This window comes from Phascolarctos cinereus, unplaced genomic scaffold, assembly GCF_003287225.1.
Source record: "Phascolarctos cinereus isolate Bilbo 61053 unplaced genomic scaffold, phaCin_HiC Scaffold_1;HRSCAF=81, whole genome shotgun sequence".
Lineage (NCBI taxonomy): Eukaryota > Metazoa > Chordata > Mammalia > Diprotodontia > Phascolarctidae > Phascolarctos > Phascolarctos cinereus.
This window is the reverse complement of record NW_027555514.1, coordinates 60936934-60960338: the sequence shown is the minus strand read 5'-3', so window position 1 is coordinate 60960338 and position 23405 is coordinate 60936934. Positions and strand designations below refer to the sequence as shown.

The 23405-nt window shown below is 39.4% G+C and overlaps 1 protein-coding gene across 1 annotated transcript in view; it reads left to right on the top strand.

Annotated features, from left to right (window-relative positions):
* Positions 1–23405, top strand: part of CUNH10orf67 (chromosome unknown C10orf67 homolog) — a 105552-nt gene that overhangs the window by 47809 nt on the left and 34338 nt on the right. The window contains exons 9-10 of the mRNA XM_020978253.1: positions 8453–8521; positions 9552–9614. Coding sequence (XP_020833912.1) covers positions 8453–8521; positions 9552–9614 — 132 coding nt within the window. The remainder of the gene's footprint in view (positions 1–8452; positions 8522–9551; positions 9615–23405) is intronic.

The window sequence follows — 23405 nt, the reverse complement described above, 5'->3', positions numbered from 1 at the left end:
TCACCAAATATTTTAGGAAGAAGAAAACTCAAAGACTTTGAATGTAAACAGATAAACCAACAGGAAAAATAGAAGTAATATGGAATTTGAGAGGACCATTGAATTACAACATGCTGTTCCAAGTGGTTCAAAAGAAAAACGAGAATTATGAGAGCAGAATTTATGGCCTGCACAGCAAAAATAATGGGCAGAATAGTAAAACTAGGATCTGCAATAGCAAGTCTCACCAAAGAAACAAAAGAGAGAAAAATAGGTTGGGAATGCAAATACACAGGAGTAAAAGACATAGAAGAATAGAAGCAAAGAACAAGAATATTAAAAGAAAATATACTCACTATGCAAGCAAAACATATAGACCTCAGAGACAGGATGTGCAGAGACAACCTAATGACCATAAGTCTTCCAAAGAACATGAGAGGACAAAAAGCCTTAACATCATAATGAAGGGAATAATAGAAGAGACTTGTCCAGAAGTTTTGAACATAGAAAACAAAATTCCAGTTGAAAGGATTCGCAGATCACCTCAGGAAAAAAAAAAAAACATCCAAGGCTTCAAACTCCAAGACACACAGTCGTTAAATTTAACAATTTATTTCAGAACCAACAAGCTCTGCAAGTGGTCAGAGAAAGACCTTCAAATACAAAGAAAAAAACAATTAAATAACACAAGACTATTTTTCACCCAGCAGAAAATGTAGGAGGCAATGAAACAATGTGTTTTGAAGAGCATTGGAACTTAGGATACACCCAAGCTGACCTACCCTGCAAATCTGAGCTTAATCACATGTGAAAAGGATGGGTGTTCAATAACAAAGAAGAGTTTGAAACATTTTTAGCAAGAAAACTTTGATTGAAGAGATTATTTGCTTCTGAGCACCCCAAAAAACATACATGCAGGAGTAAATAAGGGCAGCAGTCAAGAGCAGCAACAGCAGCAAAGTGGCAACAGAGGAATCAGTAACATTCTTCTTTCTAAATGTACACAGGGAGACAACAGTGAAGGCAGAAATCTGGTAGAGCCAACAGTGAAGGCAGAAATCTGGTAGAGCCAACAGTGAAGAGTCAGGAAGGAGCTGTAATGGACAGGAGCTGATGACATCTTGTCTACAGGATGATCAGTGTATTTTTGTTTGTTTTTTGGTAGGACCAAATTACAACATGAGAGAGTGCATGAAAGGAGAAGAGAGGAGCAGGGGGAGGGAGAGGAATGTGTGATGTCCTGCGGTCAAATCAGGGGTTAACAACAAGCGAAAGGTGACTCCTGTAGTCTCAAAAAGAAAAGAACATACCAGGGAGTAGGTGAGAAGAAGGGGGAAGGGTTGAAGTGGGGGAAGGAATGAGACCTTACTTTGGTAGAGGGAGGGGGTTTCACTGATTAATGTTCCTATGAGTGAAGGGAGATGGTCTGTGAAGGGAGATGAGGATCTTACACTGGGTGTGGCTGGGAAATTTGGTGCTTGAAAAATCTACTTATCCTAAATTGAGAGAAGGGAAGTTAGAATCCCTGGAGACAACTGGCACCTGGGGGAATGTAAGAACATAGGCCCAGGGGTGAGATTTTTGAGGCAAATGTGGGGGGAGAAGTAATCAAGGAAGAGTATAGATCAATGGTGGGTTGCATAATCAGGGATGTGTGGCAGGGGAGTGGCCCTGCTGTGAAGCCATGTCTTCTCTGACACCTGCAATAATTGGCATTGTTCTGGAGGTGAGACACAATGGAAAAGGGGAATCCACAGGGCAAGTCCTACAAGGCAGTGGCAGAAAGGGTCTAGAGGGAAGAACCTAGAATGGATATGTTGGAAGCTTTGATTGTATAACGAATAGAGAGAAAAGAAAGAGATCAGATATAGGGACCATGGATCAGAGAATGAAGAGTCTAGAGTAGACAGAAAGAGAGGATGGATAATGGACAGAATGAGAGAAATCCTTTTTGGAAAGAGGTGCAAAAATGAAATCTGGAAAACTAATAAATGGGACTAGTTGAAGGTGAGGAGAGAAAGGGGGAATTTATTTGAATGGGAGGGGGGAAATAGGGTAAAGAATTATATAACCAGATAGAAGCAGGAGAGAAAAAGAACTAAAATCCTAAAGGGAAAGGGCAATAAGCAAGAAGAGGACATCAGGAGAGAAGGGAAGAGAGCTGGCAGAAATAGGACCACTTTGTAAAAAAGATTAAAGTAGCTGAAGGAAGGGAAGGAGGGAATCATAATTTGGAAAGAAAAAAATATTAGAGATGGAAGGAGGAAAACATAAACCTCTTAAAACTTTAAATGTGAATGGATTAAATAATCCAATAAAAAGAAGATTGACAGATTAGATGAGAAAAAACTCTATATAATCTGTTATAAGAAGCACGTTTAAAAAATATACACAAAATAAAACAGACAATGGAAAACATTTTGCTATACATCAAGTGAATCCAAAAAAGCAGGATTTGTAGTCATGCTATCTGACAAAGGAAAAACAAACTTTCAAAAGATAAAAAGGAATAAACAAACTATATTATGTTGAAAGGAACCATTGATCACAAACCAATATTAATGATAACCTTATATGCTCCTAATGCCTTAGCATCTAAATTCACAAAGGATACTTTATCTGAGCTTCAAGAAGACATAAACAATAACACAATAGTGACAGAAGACTTCAATATCTCTCTATCAGTTTTTGATGATAAGTCAAATAGAAAGGTAAACAGAAGGGAAAATATGGAATTGAATAAATTGCTGAAGACACTAGAGTTAAAAGATTTATGTCATCTTCTAAATGGGGCATAAAAAGACTTTTTCATATTTCTCAGCACCATGTGGAACTTTTACAAAAATTGGCTACGTGTTAGGGCACAGAAGTATCAGAAACAAATGTAAAAATATAAAATAAAGTAGTTAAAAATCCTTTACAGACCATAAAACAATAAAAATAGTAATTCATTCAGGGACCACAGACAAAAGATATAGACCCAAATGGAGATTTAACAATAAACTATTACATAATAAGTAGCTCAACAAAATCATAGAAACAATAACTATGTAAAAAGAAAATGATAAAGATGAAACAACACACCATAATTTGTAGTATGTAGCTAAAGCAGTCCTCAGGGAAGAAATCACATTCTTACAAATATAAATTAACAAAATAGAAAAAGAAAGGGTTAATGAACTGCATATTCATTTTTTTTAAAAGCTAGAAAGCCAAAAACAAACCTGAAATAAACACAAAATAGAGATATTAAAATTAGAGAGGAAATAAGCTAGAAACAGAAAAAACATAGAAATGATAACTAAAACTAAAAGCTGGTCTTTGAAAAGACTAACAAAATTAATAAACTCAACTAATACGGTTAAAGAGAAGAGTTCAGAAAATCAAATCAATAAAATAGCAAATGAGCAAGATGAAATCACAGCTAAACCAGAAGAAATCAAAAGAATAGTCAGAACATCTTATGCATATTTATATGCTAACAAAACTAAGAACACAACAGACATAGAATGATGCCTTCAAAAATATAAAGTGCCCAGACTATCAGAAGACCGTATAGAGATCTTAAATAATCAAACCTCAGAAAAGGAAATAGATCTAGCTATAAAGGGGCTACCAAAGGAGAAACATCTCCTGATCCCGATGCACAGTAGTGCATTGCTGGTAGAGCTGTGAAGCAGTACGGTTATTCTGGAAAGCAATTTGGAACTATACAGACAAAGTGACTAAGATGTCTTTACCCTTCAAAGCAGAGACTTAAACTCCAAGGAAGTCATCGCTCACCTACTCCTAAATATTTACAACAGCATTTTTTTTTGTCGTAGCTAAGAGTTGGAATGGCTGAACAAATTGTGGTACATAAAGATTTATATGAACTGTGCAGAGTGAAGTAGGCAGAGCCAAGAAAGCAACATACACAGTAACCGCAACAATATAATTGAGAAGAGCGACTACAAACCAAAAGTAAATATAACAAAATTGTAAAGATCAAGCAGAGCTCAAATAAAGAGATATGAAAAGACGCTCCCAAACTATGGAGGCAGGAGGTCCTCAGATGTTACACATTGCACATATTTTTTAACATTTTTTCTTTTTTCTTTTTTTTCTTTTTTCTTTTTGCTAGGCACTGGGGTTAAGTGACTTGCCCAGGGTCACACAGCTAGTAAGTGTTATGTGTCTGAGGCCAGATTTGAACTCAGGTCCTCCTGACTCCAGGGCCAGTGCTCTATCCACTGTGCCACCTAGCTGCCCCTGTAAACTTTTTTAACGTATTGATCAGTTGTGCCAAGTTTTTGTCCTCTCTTTAAAAAATGCTATTTGTCATGTGGAATGACTTTCTGGGAGAGGGAGTGGAGGATATTATTATGCGGAGTAATTATGTTTTTTTTTTTACCATGTGATTGCCAGCCCCTCAACCCCAGTTTATCTACTCAAAAAAGACAACAGAGGTAATGAGGCATTAATATGATAACAAGGTGTTAAATTAACTGTAAAGATTCTCCCCTGCATCCCCTTACTTAGGAAGAAAACATTTCTTGGATTAAATTGGACAGGAAGCTTGGGATTGGCTGGCTGAAAACTGACCATGCCCCTGGAGGTCTTTAAGCAGCAAATCTGCCAGCCCTGTAATCAATTTATGTAGTTGGAGAGTTTGGGTCAATCCAGGCTTGGAGCTTCTCCTTAAGAGTATGACTCCTGAGCCAATATCAGAAAGTAGCCAGGGATTCTGGGAGTTTCTCTTCTCCTCTCCTCCACTCTCCCCTCTCCTCTCCTCTCCTCATCCCTCCTTTCCCTATTCCCTAATCAGCAATGTCACCTAGGAATTCACCTCATAGGAGACATACTGTCCATCAGTTCAGAAGTTAATTGGACGGTGTTTAAGGCACAGCAGGGAGCAGAGATAGAGTGGGAGTCACTTGAGGGAGGAAGTAGTTTTAAGGAGTGTGACACCTGGTAGCAAAGAAGACAGCAGGTAATGAATTCAAGAGAGAACTAACCCTGGCAATTGGGAGGTAAACTGAGTATTATGTGCAGAGAAGAAAGACGTTGAGGCCCCATTGCAGCAACACATATTCCCAACACGTACATCTCACTACTCACTCTGTTTTTGTCCGCTCTTGTAATGATCTGTCTGAGAGGATGTACCCAAAGTTTCTGGGAGAAATGCTTTGTAACTATTGTTCTCTACTATGCTTTCTTAGTAAATGTCTTTTGTTATGAACTGATTCTACTGATTTGAGTATTAAGGGGACTCTCACTGTCAGAGTTCATGAGCTATAGCTATAAATGGGACCAATGTGTAAGGCAGTCAGGAGTTAAAAGTGCATTCGACCTCTAATGGACCACATAACCAAGGAGGCCATGGAAAGCAGTCGTGGGTTGCAAAAAGTAACTAGTCTAAAAGGAAGATAGACCAAACAGGCATAGATAGGTCCAAGGCTGGATAGAATCAAGCAAACGGGTATGGTGAGCAGCGGGGCTACTTCCAAGAAGGGTGGTTGATTTCTTGGGTGCTGGCCCCCTATTTACCATCTGTTAGGTTAAACAGGAGCTCTGAACGCACCTCCCCATTCTGTGCCATACAGCTGCATCTGGGTGTGGTTATTCAGTTGTGTCTGACTCTACGTGACTTTTTCTGTGGGGTTTTCTTGGCAAAGATGCTGGAGTGGTTTGCCATTTCCTTCTCCAGTGTGTCACCATTTTACAGAGGGGGGAACTGAGGCAAATAGGGGTTAAGTGACTTGCCCAGAGTCACATAGCTAGTAAAGTGTCTGAGGCCTTATTTGAACTGAGATCTTCCTGACTCCAGGCCACCACCTACCTGCTCCTTGCACCTAGGTCCTTCAGACTATTTGGACCCTTAAACTTTTTGTTTGTTTATATTTGATTTGAGGATGATCTGGGCATATTTGGCTTCATTATTTGTTTTTAAAAAGGTTTCATTGATTCTTATTTACATTATTATCCTTTCCCCACCTCAATAATTCCCTTGTAACAAAGTACTATTAAGCAAAAACAATTGCCACATTGGTCAAAAGTATTAAAGTTCTAATAACTGATACTAATAGAGCATAATTTAACAGAAAATAATTTAAAGTCTGTAAAGGACTGAGCATTCATTATCTTATTTGTCCCTCACAACTACCCTATAATGTAGATAAGTACTTGAGGTACCACTTATCATCATTTTATAGTTGAAGAAGCCGAGACCCATGAATGACTTGTCATGGTAACATAATGTCAGAGGTGGGATTCAACCCCAAATGTCCCCTGACCAGCTCCAGAGCGTTTACAGCTACCTCATTCTGCCTCCTTATATGTCCCGCTAGGATACAGCTGTTATAGTAATGTATAAAGTATGGTACAGTGGAAAGGACAACCAGGTGGTTCAGTGGATAGAGCTTCCAGGCCTGGCGTCAGGAAGATCTGAGTTTAAATCTAGCCGAGGATACTAGCTGTGTGACCCTGGGCAAGTCATGTAACCCTGTTTGCCTCAGTTTCCTCATCTGTAAAATGGGCTGGAGAAGGAAATGGCAAACCACCCCAGTATCAGTTCCAAGAAAGCCCCCAATGGGGTCATGAAGAGTTGGACAAGACTGATACGACTGAATGATAACAATGATTTGGAGTCAAAGAACCTTAGTTCAAAGCCCAGCTTTACTTTTTACTGCTTGTGGGTGCTTAAGTGAATTACTTCAACTCTCTCTGCCTCAGTTTCTTCATCCATAAAATGTTGGGTGGGGGTAAGAAGGTTGGACTGGATGGTTTCTAAAGTTCCCTCTGGCTCTAAATTTGTGATCTCATGGTTCCATGGAAATATAATACATAAGCAAATATTCATACAAATTATCTACTGAGATATTAAAAAACCAACAACAACCCCAAATATGAGAGGCACGAAGGTCCATGGGGATTATGTGATCCATTCCTAGCACAGTTATCATATTTGCCACCAGCTTTGTTGGGATCAGGGCTAGACTTGTAATACTTCTCATCCTAGTGAGCATGAGAGAAGGAAAGGATAATGAGCAGCAGTTCACCCAGCTGAGTCAGTCTTGGAGGAGCTGGTCAGAAGCTCCACCAGATTCTCACCAAGGTCACCACAACCACTCCACACAAGGAAGGCGGATTTCCCAACAATGTGCTCGCCAATTTCTACACGCATCCTCTGGCTGCTGAATCTCTTGGGCACCTCCTTGCCCAGCTCCAGGACTAGGGAGCTGACAGTCTTCTGGGACAAGTCCTAGTGGCACCTGCCATTGAAGAATTTGATGTTCAGCATTTTTACTTGGCTTCCTTCAATGGGCTGGCCCTTAGAAAACTCTCTGAATTCTGCTGTGCTCAACACAGTTCTATATTTCAGGGATCCCTGGTTTGATCAATGTGTATACTTCTGCCAATGAATATCACAACACCTCTTTACCCTAGTAGACTTTTAGGCATCATTGTCATCATCTTCATCTTCATCATCATCGTAGCTCAAAAGTGTATTTTAAGATTTGCAAAACACATTATGTATATTATATATCTAATCATGCATTATTGTGGCTGAAAAAAAATCAAAACCTGGTGGCCAACCACCTGGTAATGAACCTTTATGAACCCAAGAGCTAGGCAAATCTCCTGGTTTCAGGCATATAGCCTGTCACTGGTCCCATACTTGAAGGCTTTGTGCTTGGTAGGACCTACTTAAACCTGCACGTGGTGTAGCCCTAAAAAATTTAGGATGAACACAATGCTATGCTAAGACCTTGAGGTATTATCTTATTGAAGTAGTAGGGGGGAAAGGAAGGGGAATAAGTATTTATATAGAACCTACTATGTGCCAGGAATAGTACTAAGTATAATACTACAAATATTATCTCCTTTGATCCTCACAACAACCCTGCAAGAGGGGTGCTGTTATTATCCCCACTCTATAGTTGAGGAAACCAAGGTAAAAAGAGGTTAAGTAACTTGCCCAGGTCACACAGCTAGTAAGTGTGTGAAGCAGGATTTGAACTCAGGTCTTCCTGACTCCAGGCCCAGAGCTCTACTTCCCCTTTCCCTCCTAGAATGGCAATATTCCCAATCCCACTTCCTTCTTTGCTGTCATGTTTACCTCACGTTTCCACCTTCTATGTGAAGCCTCCCCTACAAAATTATTTTGTATTTATCCTGTATATACCTAAAGATTGCATGGGTCATCTCCTCCAAAAGAATATAAGCTCCTTGAGGGCAAGGAATATGTTGTATTTTTGTTCTTGTATCTTCAGCACCAAGCACAGCACCTGGCACGTAGTAGACCCTTAGTAAATCCTTGCCAATTTACGGCTGGTGACACTGTTCACTGTCCAATGAATCTGGATGCTTGTCCTTCCAACTTTACATGGCTGCTCTTCATGGCACCCCTTAGAGGTGACTTCAAGGCCCTCTTGTCTCCCCAAAAGAGCCTCTAAGTGTCATTTTACAACGTTGACCTTTGTCTTGACAGTATGACCAACAAAAGGAAGATATTGAAGAAACAAGAAGGCTCTTGGAAGCTGAAGGCATTGGTGCCAAGGTGGGTGACTGTGTGTGTGTGTCTAACTCCTGAGAATGTGCTCTTCTGACATTCCACTCAAAGCCCCACATGCCATCCTTCTCACAGAACAAAGACATGTATAACACCAAATCACAGGGAATACGGATGAGCCAGGATGCTCTACCCTACTCATATGTGTCTGCAGCACCTGGTCATTGGGCAGGACCAAGGTAGACAAGCCCTTGGGGAGTATGAATAAACCGGGGTGCTTTACTCTGCTCGTACATACCTACAGCACCTGGCCATGAGATAGAACCATGGGGTAGACAAAGCCCTTGGGCAATGTGGATGAGCTAAGATGTTCTGCTCCATTGCGATCCACAATGCCAGGCCATGGGAAAGGACTATGGGGTAGACAGACCCTCAGGTTATATGGATTCACCAGGATTTTCTACTCTACTAAGATTCTCCTTCTCCCTCCCTCAGACTCATAATCCCTGCAGTTTCTTGTCTTTCTGACCTGTATTCTCTGCCTTACATTGGTACCTTTCCACCTCCTCCTTGAGCACTTCCTTCTTCTCATCCAGGTTTTGTCTTCATCAGTCAATTCAATCATTCAATAAACACTAAATGACTGCTATGTGCTAGGCACTGTGCCAAGTGCTAGGGCTACAAAAAGAAGCAAAAACAATCCCTGCCCTCAGGGAGCTCACAATCTAATGGAGGAGACAACATGCCAGAGAAAAATGCCCAGAGCCAAAAGATGGAGTGTCTTGCTCGTGGGACAGCCAGGAGGCCAGTAGCACTGGGTGGAGGAGTACATGGAAAGGAGAAGGGTGTAAGAAGATTGGAAAAGTAGGAGGGGCTCATGTTGGAAAGTGAGAAAATGAGCCAATCACACCAAAGAAACAGATAGGTAGCTTGGCCATCATGCATTTAGATCCTTAAATGCTGACCTTTTCTGCTTTTTTCTATCTCTTCCCTCACTCCTCTTCACACTTGTTCTTCCCTAGATTCTCCAGGAAACCTTCTGTCATTATATCCCTATTTCTTTCTTTCTCTTCCCCAGTCCTTTAGAGAAACTCCAAAGTCACAATATGAAGAAAGGCCAAGTATTCGCAGGACCCCCACGGTAAGTCAGGGAAGGGGTCGAGGTCACTGGGCAAAGCAGCTGTAGCTTTATTTGCAGTGGCCCAAGCCAGGCTGGGTGGGTGACACAGACCATTTCTTGCATACTGTGGGCGCTTAACATATGTTTGCTGAATTTGTCAAATTGAATCAAATTTAACAGCAGTGTTAGCTAGGGTCCAGTGTGAATTGGGTCTGGGTTTGAGAAAGATAATGGGGTGTGCATTTGGCCAGGATGGAGGGGGAGAACAATCTACTTAGCGAATGTGAGTTGGGGAAATCATGGCTATCCGACCCGACTATTTGCCTAAGATTTAATGGGATTTAGTGCCCTATGCACCGAGGGTGGAGCAAGGCTGCCCAAAAAGTTAATGCACATTTAGGCTGCTTTAAGAGAGTTTGGGAAGTGGGAAATGATTGTTTTGCTATGCTCTTTCCTTGTCATATCACACCTGGGGTATTATGTTCAGTTTTGGGGGCCACATTTTAGGAAGGGCATCCACAATTTCAAACAAATTCAGAGAAGGATTAGTAGGATAACAAAGGATGCACATCGCTTGAAGGGGGAAGGGGAAAAGAGAATAAGCATTTATATAGCACCTACAATGTGTCAGGCACTATGCTAAGTGCTTTAAAAATGCCTCATTTGATTCTTACAACAACCCTTCAAGACGATGCTATTTTATACATCACCATTTTACAGATGAGGAAACTGAGGCAAACAAGGTTAAGTGACTTGCCCGGGGTCACATGGCTAGTAAGTGTCTGAGGCCTGATTTGAACTCAGGTCTTCCTGACTCCAGGCCCCGTGCTCTATGCACCTCTAGCTACTGCTTGAAGAAATGGGGGATGTTTGGCCTGGAAAAGAGAAGTCTTAGAGAGTACCTGATAACTGTGGAAGAAGAATTTGATTTATTCAGCGTGGCCCCAAAAGGCAGAACTGGGGCAATAAGTGGAAATGGAAGAAAAACAAATTTAGCTTGAGGTATTGGGGGGCTAGGGAAATTTCTTCCCAGTTAGAGTTATCCAGACATAGAATGGATTGCCCATGGAGGTAAAGGTGTTTTCCTCTCCAGATGTCTTCAAATGAAGGTGGGGTTACCACTTGGGTGTTGTAGAAGGGATGTGTTGTCCAGATATGGGTTGTTCTAGATGGTTTTTGAGGTACCTGAAGTCCCTGCCAATGCTGGGAACCTGTGCTTATGTATGCCATAGTTACTCAGGCACTGGCAGTTGGTGGGAAGAATGTTATTGACAGGTCAAGAAAGGGACCAAAGCTGAGTGTGGAAGAGCCTTCCAAGAGATAAGGAAAAAATCCGACAGATTAGTGTGCAAACTGCCAGAAGAGGCAAACTGCAGAGTGTGCATGTATTGGAGATGGTGTTAGGAAAGGCATTGATGCAGGAACACATGAGATGAGTTTTGTAAATGGTGAGTAGTCCAGTTGCCAGGAAAGTGGATTATGTGAGAGGATTAGTATAATAGAGTAGTGGGTTAGTGCCATATTGTTGAGGTGCTTAAATGCCCAGATAAATAGTTGATTGGATGGGCACTAAGGAGCTATTAAAGAGTTTTGAGAACAGGAGTAGCATTTTCAGAATTACAGGTTAGGCAGATGACTTTGGTAGCTGTATGTAAGACAGATTAAAGCAAGAAGAAATGAGAAGTTGGGAAATGAGTTAGAAGATTGTAGCAGTAAGCCTAGACAAAAGGAAGGAATAAGCATTTATTAAACACCTTCTATATGTGCCAGGCACTATGCTAAGCACTTTACAAGTATTATCTCATTTGATCCTCTCAGCAATCTTGGGAGGTAAGTATTATTATTATCACCATTATACAGTTGAAGAAATTGAGGCAGAGATTAACTCACTTGTCCAGGAGTCATACAGCTGGTAAGTATCTAAGAAAACATTTGAACTCAGGTCTTTCTGACTCCAGGTCTAGTGCTCTTATCTACTAAGCCTCCTAACTTCAAAAGGCAATGAGGGCTGTATATAATGCCTCTGGGCAGCTAGGTGGTGCAGTGGATAAGAGCATTGGGCTTGGAGTCAGAAAACCTGAGTTTGAATTTGGCCTCAGACACTTTGTAGCTGTGTGACCCTGGGCAAGTCACTTAACCCTGTTCGCTTCAGTTTCCTCATCTATAAAATGAACTAGAGAAGGAAATGGCCAACCACTCTAGTGCCTTTGCCAAGAAAGTCCCAAATGGAGTCATGAAAAGTCGGACACAATTGAACAACAACGTGAAGTTTAGAAAGTACTTCACTTGTGGTTTAACAAAGCACTTGACTCACAACAACCCTGTGAAGTAGAGTTCAAATATCATCATCCCTATTTTATGGATGAGGAAAATGAGATTTGAAGGAAGTTAAGTGATTTGCCTACAGTCATATAGCCTTGAAATATCACAGCTAGGACTTGAATTCAAGTCCATTGATTTCGAGTCCTGTACTCCTCTTCTGCCAGCTGCCCTGGCTGCTGCAATGCCACTAGAATGGTAGTAGTTAGAATGGAAAGTCAGAACAAACAGGAAAGATGGTTAAAAGGTAGAATTAACAGGACCTAGCAATTGGCTGCATGTGGGTAGGGGCAATGAAGGAGGAGGAAAAGCCAAAGATGGCCTGAGTTTTTGAGCCTGTGTCACCGTGAGAAAAATGGCACCATTAACAACAGACTTAGGAAATTGAGATCAAGGATTGGCCTTGAGAGAGAAAGCACCCCCTTTTGGATAATGCTGTGTTTGAGGTTCCAAGAAGACATACAGATGGAACCTGCTGGAAGGCTGTCGAACATGTGGATCTGGAGATAAGTTAGGAGAGAGGTTAGGAGAGAAAGTGTAGATTTGAAAATATTCTGCAAGTGGCAGTAGCTGAAACTCTGAGAATCGTAAGTTTGCCTGAGAGAGGATATAGAGGAGGAAAAGAAGAAGGGAAAGGAGCCAGAGTTTGGGCCCATTGTTTGTGCATTGTTTCCCATATATTGAATATTCACTTTTCAGTTTTAAGCCTGATTTCTTCAAAATGTCATGGAAATGTATCATTTTGGTCTAGTAAGAAATGATTTTTTTAATCAGCAGAAAGCACATTTTTATGTCTTTTGGGAAAACAGTAAAACAGGGCTTTCTTTCAATACAATTTTTAAAAGAAAAAGTCATGAAAGTAAAAGTAACTTCTATTAAGCAGCTTTTGAAAATTGTTGTTATATGCAAATGGTATTTTTCCTATATCTTTAAATTATTTCATATCGGAATTTTTTTTGGGGGTAGGGAACTCCTGGTGAGGAAAGTCCCTTTACCAATGCAGATTCTGTTACTCTGCAATTTAAGAGTCTTAGAGAGTTGACCAGGGCACAGAGCCAATATATGTCAGAAGCAGTTTTCTATCATGATACCACACTGCCTCTCGTAGGAGAAAAATAGTACTTAATGTACTCTCTAGCAGAACATGTCAGCTGGGCATATGAGCATCCAGCCCCTCCAACGTGCTCATCTCTCCACTCTGCCCTAAAGCACCACAGCCTCACTAACCCAGTAATCTCCAGGGACTCCACAAATTGCTTTGGCCTTAGTTGTAGCAAAGGCCACAGGATATGGTCATGAACCGGAAGTTTCCGCTGAAAGAGTATTATCAAGTCACATGTGAAAAAAGTTTACCATTGTTGCGACTGAGGATAAGAATTGGAATAGTTTATCATTGTTAGAGGCAGCTAGGTGGTACAGTGGACAGAATTCGGGGCCTGGAGTCAGGAAGAGGTGAGTTCAGATCTGGTCTCAAGACACTTAGTGTCTTGAGTGACCCTGGGCAAGTCACTTAACCCTGTTTGCCTCAGTTTCCTCATCTGTTAAATGAGTTCGAGAAGGAAATGGCAAACCACTCCAGTATCTCTGCCAAGAAAACCCCAAATGGGGTCATGAAGAGTCAGACACGACTGATCTGACTGAACAACAAAAACAACAAATCTTTGTTCGGAATTAGGAAAATAAAAACAATAATTCATTTAAAAAGCACTTTCCTCTCAGCTCTATGATGCTGATATTATAGATATTGTTACCCTTGTTTTACAAATGAGGAAACTGAGGCTCAAAGATACAACTTATTTTTCCCAAGGTCACACAGTTAGTAAGTGGCAGAGATGAATAGATTCAAGCTCAAGTCTTCTGATTCCAAGAAAACTGTTCTTCCCACCATATTACACGGCATGTACTGTACTTAGCCTATTAAAGAATGCCTTTATTTCTTAACCTCAAATATTTTTACTTGGAAAAAAAATCATGAATTTGAGTTCAACTGCTAGTATCTAGGTGAGATTGGAAAACTTTGCAACCTAATTTTCAGAAGTGACTAAATTCAGTTTGGAAGTCTGGTGAAGCCTTTGAACTCCTTAGAATGGTGTTTTTAAATGTATTAAGTAGAATTTAATAGAATTCTATTAAACCAATTCTATTAAAATGCAGTTATCTGCATCTATATCTATATCTATATATTTGCTTAGGCAATGGGGTTAAGTGACTTGCCCAGGGTCACACAGCTAGTAAGTGTTATGTGTCTGAGGTCGGATTTGAACTCAGGTCCTCCTGAATCCAGGGCCAGTTCTCTATCCACTGTGCCACCTAGCTGCCCCCATCAAAATATATTTTTTAAAAGGTTCACAGAGCCCAGATTAAGAGCCTCTGTGAGACTTCGAGGCAGTTTGGGGTAGCAAGCATAGGGCTGGCCTCTGAGTCAGGAAGGTCTGAGTTCAAAGCCTACCTTTGATACATATAGCTATGTAAATGTAGACAGGTCGTTCAACTCCTAATTGCCCCCAGGCTGTTCTTTAAGATGACAAATGGTCCCTCCTCTCTCCAATAAAAACATTAGAGAATTTATCAATAAAAAGATGTATGGTTTTTAAAAAATGTTTCTTGAGAGATTTTTTACTACTCTAAGGAAAAGGGCTAACAGGCTGCCACTAAAAATTTAGAGGATTTGAATATTCTAGTTCTTTTATTTGTAACTTTCAGCATTACTGTCTTGATGATTCTAAACTCTAGTTACATATTTCCAATGACCAATAAATAGTGAGAAGTTAACATGTGAAACTGTATGTTAACTAAACATCTTCTGTTTACTAAAAAGTATATTTTATTATGCTATATTAAATTATGTTCTAAGAATATAGTATAATGCCCTAACCCTTGCAAAAAAATCTCCTATCTTACATACTCTGGCATTCACATTCTACTTGTTTTTTATATCTCTAATTTTCTATTTATTTCTTTGTAAATGTTTATTATTTATAGGTAGCTGGTCCAGTAAAAAGTCTTAATAGAGTTTTAGAATATTAAACATTTGCTGATCGCCAACTAGTGAACTTGGTTCAGGGACTTTTTACATCAGTCATTAACTTAACAACTTAATCATACTCTTTTTTTGGAAACCTATGTCATTTGGTGGGAACAGAGCACATGCTGAGAGATAAACTGAATGTTTAGTTAGTCTGAAAAAAATGTTATAAACATTACTGTCTTATTTAAATTACAAAATGGCTCATAAAGCAAAAACTGTATTTGGACATGGTGTTTTTGTTTAGTTTGCTTTTTGATATCCTTAAAATACTGGCGATATGGAGGTTTGTACGACAAAGTTGGATAAAATTCTTAGCAGATATGTATTTTTCCTCTGAAGAAATTTGCTAACTAATTAGTCTAGGTTCTAGCAGCTACCAAGCCAGAAAGATTTTGAATATGATTCCAGTGTCTGACTGTTATCTTCTGTCTAGGCTGTAGTTTGGAGAGGCACACTACCCAAAGACTGCCAGCCAGGTACTAAACTATTTGGGCCTGGTTACCCATGAAACAGACAAAAATACAAAACAGGTCTCAACCTTCTGCAGTCTTCTACACTGACAGCAGTACTATAATGGAATATGGTGCAGATAAACATTCACTATTCATATTTTTAACATACTCTGTCCAACGACCAAGAAATTAACAAACACACTATGAGCAAAACTTCAGTCCATCATAACGAGTCTTGTTCAGTCATTTTTCAATCATGTTTGACTCTCTGTGACCCCATTTGGGGTTTTCTTGGCAAAGATACTGGAGTGGTTTGCCATTTCCTTCTCCAGATCATTTTACAGATAAGGAAACTGAGGCAAACAGGGTTAAGTGACTTGCCTAGGGTCACATAGCTAGGAAGTATCTGAGGCCAAATTTGAACTCAGGAAGAGTAGTCTTCCTGACTTCAGGCTGATACTCTATCCACTACACCACCCGGCTGCCCCTTTTGATAACTGTATTTTAATATAACTGGTTTCCTTTGAATTCCTACCTATTTTTACTTTTTGCATTTAAAACATTATTCTGAGAATGGTCCATAGGTTTCACCAGACTCCATGATACAGAGAAGGTTAAAATGGAATGAGTCCATGATACAGATAAGGTTAAAAACCCCTGCCATAGCTGGAGTGATACAAATGCAAGTGCAGAATATGGAAAGGCTTAGATTTCTACAGTTAAAAGGTCTTTCTTAGATGAAAGGAATTACATGAGTATCAAATTACTCTTACTCTGTAGTTCTTAAATTTTTTCTTATCACAAGGCAAATTGTTTAGTATGATAGACATTAATAAATAAGATATTTTTAAAAATTATGTATTTTTGTCAATTAGCAAAAATCTACCTTCCCTACTCCCCCTTCCCTTCAACTGAGAACAAAAGGAAAACAAATCCCTATTACAAATATTATCTATCTATCTATCTATCTATCTATCTATCTATCTATCTATCTTCTATCTATCTATCTATCTATCTATATCTATATCTATATCTATATCTATATCTATATCTATATCTATATCTATATCTATATCTATATCTATCTGTCTATCTATATCTATCTATCTATCTATATCTATGTATATATCTATGTGTATATATATATATATATATATATATATATATATATATATATATATATATATCAGCAAAACAAATATCCACATTGGTCATGTTAAAAAAAGATCATCTATATCTACCTGTAAATGTATCTATATCTATCTCATTTTGTGTTTTGAATCCTTCATCTCTCTATAATCAGAAGGATAGCAGACTTTGTCATTAGTCATCTGGAATGGTGGTTGTTCATTAATGTTAATCAGTCACTAATTCTTTCTAAGTTATTTGCTTTTAGCATGTTGTTGTCATTGTATAAGTTGTTCTCCTGGTTCTGTTCACTCTATGCACCAGTTCAAGCAAGTCTTCTCAGGTTTCTCTGAAACCATCCCCTTCATCATTTCTTACTGTACAATAGTATTCCAATACATTTATATATTATAACTTTTCAACTATATCCCGATTTATGGACACCTTTTCAGATTCCCATTTTTGCCAACTCTAAAAAGAGCTATAAATATTTTTGTACTCCTTAGAGGTTTTTTTGTTTTTGTTTTTTGCTTAGTACTAATCCCTTCCTTAATCTGTCCTTTATCCAATTCCTCCTTTTGCTTTATTTTCCCTGTTGACTGAAATGTATTTCTGTACCAAACTGTGTGAGTATTCTTCTCTCCCTTGACTAGTTCAGATGAGAATGAGATTCTAGTGTCAGCCAGTCTCTCCTAGTTTATGTAAATGTTTACTTGCTCACCCTCATTGTGTGATGATTTTTTTCCTTTCCCTTCCTAGCCCTCACTCCCCAGAATATTCCTTTTACCTCCTCTTTCCATTCTTCTCTTAAGAGCGAGACATAACAAAACTACTCCCAGACCTTGTCTAATTAGATTCCCCTTATGACTTTTGATGGTAACCAGAGGAGACACATATATTATCTCCCCATATTTGAATGTAAGCACTTTATTTTTGTTTAGTCCCTTATAATTGATTATTCACACATACCTTTTTTATTTCTAATTCTTGAGTTTCAACTTCAAAGTTTCTATGTGGCTCTGGTCTTTTCATCAGGAATGCTCGGAAGTCCTCTATTTCATTAAAGATCCATTTTCCCCGGTAAGATTATGCTCAGTTTTTTTTTAGTAAGTTATTCTTGGCTGTAAATTCGTAGCCTTTGCCTTCTAGAATGTGATATCCCAAGTTCTCTGCTCCTTTGTAGTAATGGCTACTGAATTGTATGTGATTCTGAATATGACTCCTCAATATTTAAATCCTTTCTTTCGGGTTGCTTGCAGTATTTTTTTCTTTGATGTGGAAACTCTAGATTTTGGCCATGTTCCTGGAGTTTTTATTTGAGAGTTTTTTTAAAAAAGTGACTGGTGGATTTTTGCCATTTCTAACATGCTTTACCTTCTGGTTCTAAGAGATCTTGGAAGTTTTCTTTAAACATTTCTTGAAATATGATGTCTAGGTTCTTTTCCTTCTCATGGCATTCCAATAGTCTAGTGATTCTTAATTTTTTCTCCAGATCTGTTTTCTAGGTCAATTATTTTTCCTATGCAACATCTTACATTTTCTTCTTCTTTTTTCCATTCTTTTGACTTTGTTTTAATATTATTGTTGGCTCAAGGAGTCATCAACTTCCATTCGATCCATTCTGATTTTGAGGAAGGTTGTTGCTTGGGCAAGTTTCTTTACCTCTTGTGCTAAGCTGCTGCTTTCCATTCCAATTCTTCTTAATATAGGTCTTGTTTCTTTTCCAGTTTTTTCTCTAGCACTCTCATTTCATTTATAAAAATATTTTAACCTCCCTTTTAATTCTTACTCCATTTCTTCAGGAATTCTAGTTGAATTTGTGTCCAAGCTGTTTTTGTATTTGAGACTTTTCTTGTTGGCATTTTGGAGTTATTCTTTTTTTTTCTTCTGGATATGCTTCTTGAACATCTCTGTCTACACAGTAACTCTTTATGGTGGGATTGTTTTTGCTTTTTTGTTTACTCATTCTCCCAGTCTTCTTCCTGACTGAATGTAATGTTAAGGCCAGCCCCTGTACACTTCTAGAGGGAAGGCCTGGGCTAGGTCAGTTGCTGCTTTCTTGGGGGGTATAGAGTATTGGGTTATTTTAGGATCTGAAGGACAGTCCAGGCTCAGGACCTTAAAGCTTTCAGTGTTCTCCAAGTGGGCCAATCCAGGGCAAAGTCTTATAACTGCCCCCTGGTTTGAACTCTCTGAGCAACAGTAAGCTGCTGCTGGACTCAGCCCCTATTAGCCCTCTGGGAAGCTGTGCTGACCCAGGGCAACAGAACTGCAGATTTCTCTTGGATCTAGAATTCCTGTTCTGGTTGTTCTTCTGCAGGCTCCAGACTGAACTAGAAGCTGGAACTGTGACTGCTCCCCTCCTGTAGTCTGAAACACACCACTCCTGCTTGCTTCTGAACTTGTTTCTCTCTCTACATAGCCTAGGACCTGCCGCCACTCCTTACCCCAGAATGCCACTCCTGGGCACAGGTCCCCTCCTCATTCTTTTTTTTTTTAGACAATTGGGGTTAAGTGACTTGTGTAGAGTCACACTGCTAATAAGTGTCTCAGGCCAGATTTGAACTCAGGTCTTCTGACTCCAGGGCTCTATCCACTGTGCCATCTAGCTGTCCCAGGTCCCCTCCTCATTCTACCCTGGATCTATGACCCAGAACTGGAGTGGGTGACAAAAACTGCCAGACAACACCCATTCCATTGTGGTGCTCTGTTGTGGTCCTGGGACCTCCACTTGCCCTGGTGTATAGCCTCTTCCTGGGCACTGGAGCACTCTGCATATGGGCTCCTGCCCAGATCCCATATCCATTGTCCACAGTCCTGTCTTCCAATGCTGACCTGGGTTGGAAAAATGACTTGCTATGATTTTTTTCCTTGAATTTCCCCATCAGCCTTTGGTGTGACACAAATGTATCTAGACCAAATCCACATCTGTTTGGAGGAGGATTTTTTTTGGGGGGTGGGGTTGGGACAGGGGCAGAAGCTCACTGGACTGCTTCCTGCCAGTTTGCCATCTTGTTTCTCTCTCCTAGGGGGTATTTTCCTTTATGCTATCAGCTCAAGCCCGAGTTCATTGTGTCCTCCCCTCTTCCCCCTCTCTCCCACTGTCAGTTGCCAATTAACATTCCAGTTCTATTTAATTAATTCACATCAATTAGCTTTTTTAAAGGGGATATTTACTTTAAAGATATAGCAAGAACAGAAATAGAAACACTTTCCCTCAACACCCAAGGAACATATTTTCCTGTATTTCATTCTGCCACCTTGGTCTCCAAGAGATTGAATGGAGTTTCTACATAGCATGAGCCCCATATGGTTCACATCCAAATATCGTATCACTTGTGGATGAGTCTGCTTCTCAGCTGTCATTGTTAGGAGCCCTGAAGCTTACTCTTGGATTTTCTGAGCCTCAGTGCTGAACAGACCGGCTGAAGAACCTTGCAAGGACCCCACTCCACTTGCACAGACTCTTTCCTGACCTCTTGAAGCTCTCATGGTCATAACCATCTCGAATCTCCTTTAGAACATATAGGTAGTGTGAGGCAGATCCACAATTAGAATTCAGATCTCCTTACTCCCAGGCCAATTCCCCTTTCACTTCATCCCTCCACCTCTCCTTTTCCAGTTTTGATTTATAGCATTGTCAATACAATAGGACCTGTGATTTCATTGTTAGGGGAACACCTGCCTACAGATTGCAGCATATCCTACTTAGAGTCTTAGAGGGTTGCCTGAGGTTAAGTGACTTGCCCAGGGTCGCACAGCTAGTAAATGTCAAAAGGAGGATTTTCTCCCGGTTCCTTCTGCTTCCAAGCCTGGCAATTTATCCACTAGGCAAGGCTATTTCTTTCTTATTGTTAATACAGGTCATCTTGTCATCTTTTATTGTAGTGAAAAGGAAATTGTGTTATGGAGCAAATGGGCAGAGAAAAAAATGCTTTGGAAATTGTAATGTGCTGTCCTTTCCATTCACAGCTTTTTTATATTGTTAGAATGCTAATGAAGTGGAAGATTAGCTCCTTCAGAGAATAAAATAACACAAATTAGGCCATATTATTTCTTTCTGATTGCTTTTTTTTTCTTCCTCTTGGCTTCACTGGGGAAAGCAAACCATTGCTGTTAACACATGGCTGTGATGTTAGCTGTCGTTTTGTTCAGTGTTTATATTGCAACACTGATTAGGTTGAATAATATATAGATAGAAGAGTACCAGACACCTGCATCAATTCCAAAGACTTTCTGAAGGGCTTTCACCTTGTACAGATTGTGTTTACACCAGAAAATTTGCTTTGTTACAGCCAAGCGAATTGAATTTTTGTTGAATGGCAAAAATGATAACTTCCAAATTGATGTGCGCCATGCATGCGCGCACACACACACACACACATACGTATATATACACACACATGTGTGTATATATGTAAACACATATATGTATATATATGTTCAGCTTGTGTCTCATTTATTAAAAACTAACAGTAAGAAACTGAGAAATACTTTCTTCAGAAGCTTGTTAAGCTCCTGGGATCATAGATTCGAATCTAGAAAGGACTTCAGAGGTCATTTAATCTACCTCCTCGTTTCATAGGTGAAGAATTTAAAAGGTGGCTTTTTACTTTATACAGAATTATAGTTGGATAATTCGGTGGTAGATTAAATTCATATTTTCAATCAATATTGGATTGAAAAAATTTAATAAAATACCCAAATCTTCAAATATATTATACCAGTTTAAAAAGATAAGACAATATCAAATTCCTTCTCTTCTTTTTAATTTAGCTGGGAACTATGGAAAAAAAAATTTAAAGCAAGTTTTCTTTGTCCGATATCAAGCATTTTATGGACGACAATCACAAGCTGAATTTTTGCAATGTTGTTTTGGAATTTTGGAAAAAGTCCAATTTTTTAAAATTTCTAACTTTCTTATTTGGTCAGATGCGACATTTGCTTGTGTATGTATTTTTTTTTTAATTAAGATTCCTTTCTGAGCATTCGGAATACAAGTTTAATGACCTCTAAAGGCATCAGGCCAGACAAATTGTAAAGAACAAGAAAGGGAGAATTGAGGGTGAGTAAGCATGGTAAAAACACTTTTAGGTTCTTAGGTTCAGAAGAGCATCTAGGACAGGTGGAGGGGAGTGTGTGTGTGTGTTCCATTTTGCCTTGGATATATGATTCTATGTAAGTACAACATCTTTTTATTTTTATTCAGAACCATAGAATCTCAAAGACTAAGAATCCTCAACACCTCCAGAAATGGAGAATTCATTACAGTCCCATTCTACTCATAGAGAAGCTCTGCTTGTTAGAAAGTTATTCCTTATGTTGCTCCTCAGTCTTTCTCTCCAGCTTCCGTCTACTGATTCTTGTTCTGCCCTATAGGCTAAACTGGGTCAGTGTAACTGCTCTTATATATGATGGATCTTTAAATAAAGACAGTTCATCTTCTGAGTCTCCAGGCACCAGGTAGCCTACCTCCTTTTCCCACCTAAGATTGCTTCCCTGAGTCACCTGCCGCGTACCTGTAAAGTGTGAGGCCCAAGGCAATCGCTACTGCAAGTTAGGGACCAATGAAGCCATGTTTCTCTGTTTCTATTTACTGGCTACTCTGAATGTGTTGAGGAATCCATTCATTACACCTTCTTGAGGGATTCACTAGACATCTCTCTCTTTGTATGAGGAAGAGTATGACATGAAGAATTCCCCTTCCTTTCCCACAACAGATACAATAGTTCTCTCACAATCATTTTCATTAGGTTCTTGTTGGTTGTTATTGTTTTAATGATTGCAATATGGCTTTATTGACTTGGACTTTAGACCTTTAAAACAGAGATTTTTAACCTTTTTTGTCTCATAGGCCTCTCTAGGGACCCCTTCTCAGAATCATGTTTTTAAATGCATGAAACCAGATACAAAGAAAACCAGTTATATTGAAAGTTATAAAAATATTGGAAAACATCATTCATAGAACCCAGGTTAAGAATCCCTCCTTAAATTATATAGATGTGTCCGGTTCAGGAGGAGCCACATGTCTCCTGGGAGCTTAAGAGGCAGTCACTTCAAATCTTTCAAAAGTATGGAGTAGTGATAACTGCTTTTATTGAAATCCTTCTCTTCCTTTAAGACTTGGGTGCCATGTCTGCAATGAAGCCTCTCCTGAGCTCCTTCCCTCTCCCCAGCCAAAATCAATTTCTTCATCCTCACGTCTCCTTTTAGTATTTTTCCCAGATCTCGCCTTTGTCCTTATCACATTATATTTAGGTCATATTTATTTTCTAATCATATTTTGTTTTTTCCAACCAGCAAAAATCTGCTTCTCCATTCCAATTGAGAATGAAAGAAAGACAAAACTCCTGTTACAAACATGTCATATTTATTTGAATACATTTATCCTTCTCCTCCCCGCCCCACCAGTTACACTCCTTGGAGGCAGGAAGCCATATCATTTTTTATCTTCATATGCCCAGAGGCTAGCCCAGCACCCAGTGCCACTTTATACCTAGTTGTTGAATTTCTCTACTCTCTGACTCAATTTCCTCAAGGCCCTGGATTATCTCTCTTGGAACTTGGAAGGCATGGAAGTGACCAGGCATGGATGAGAGGCTATCTACATTGTTGGAGGGAGTTACAACATAGATGAGAGCACAGATCCATCAAACAACCAAAATATGGTACATCATCTGCCATCCCTTTTCTCTGGGCATTTTTTCCATCATCATCACTACTGGGGGGTGGGGGGGCATCATCTTCTAATCAATAATAGCATGTTCTATGACATTCCAACTTTTTTTAATTTTTAGTTTATTTATTTTTAGTTTTCAACATTCACTTCTATAACATTTTGAGTTCTAAATTTTCTCCTCTTCCCTCCCCTCCCCCTTCCTCAAG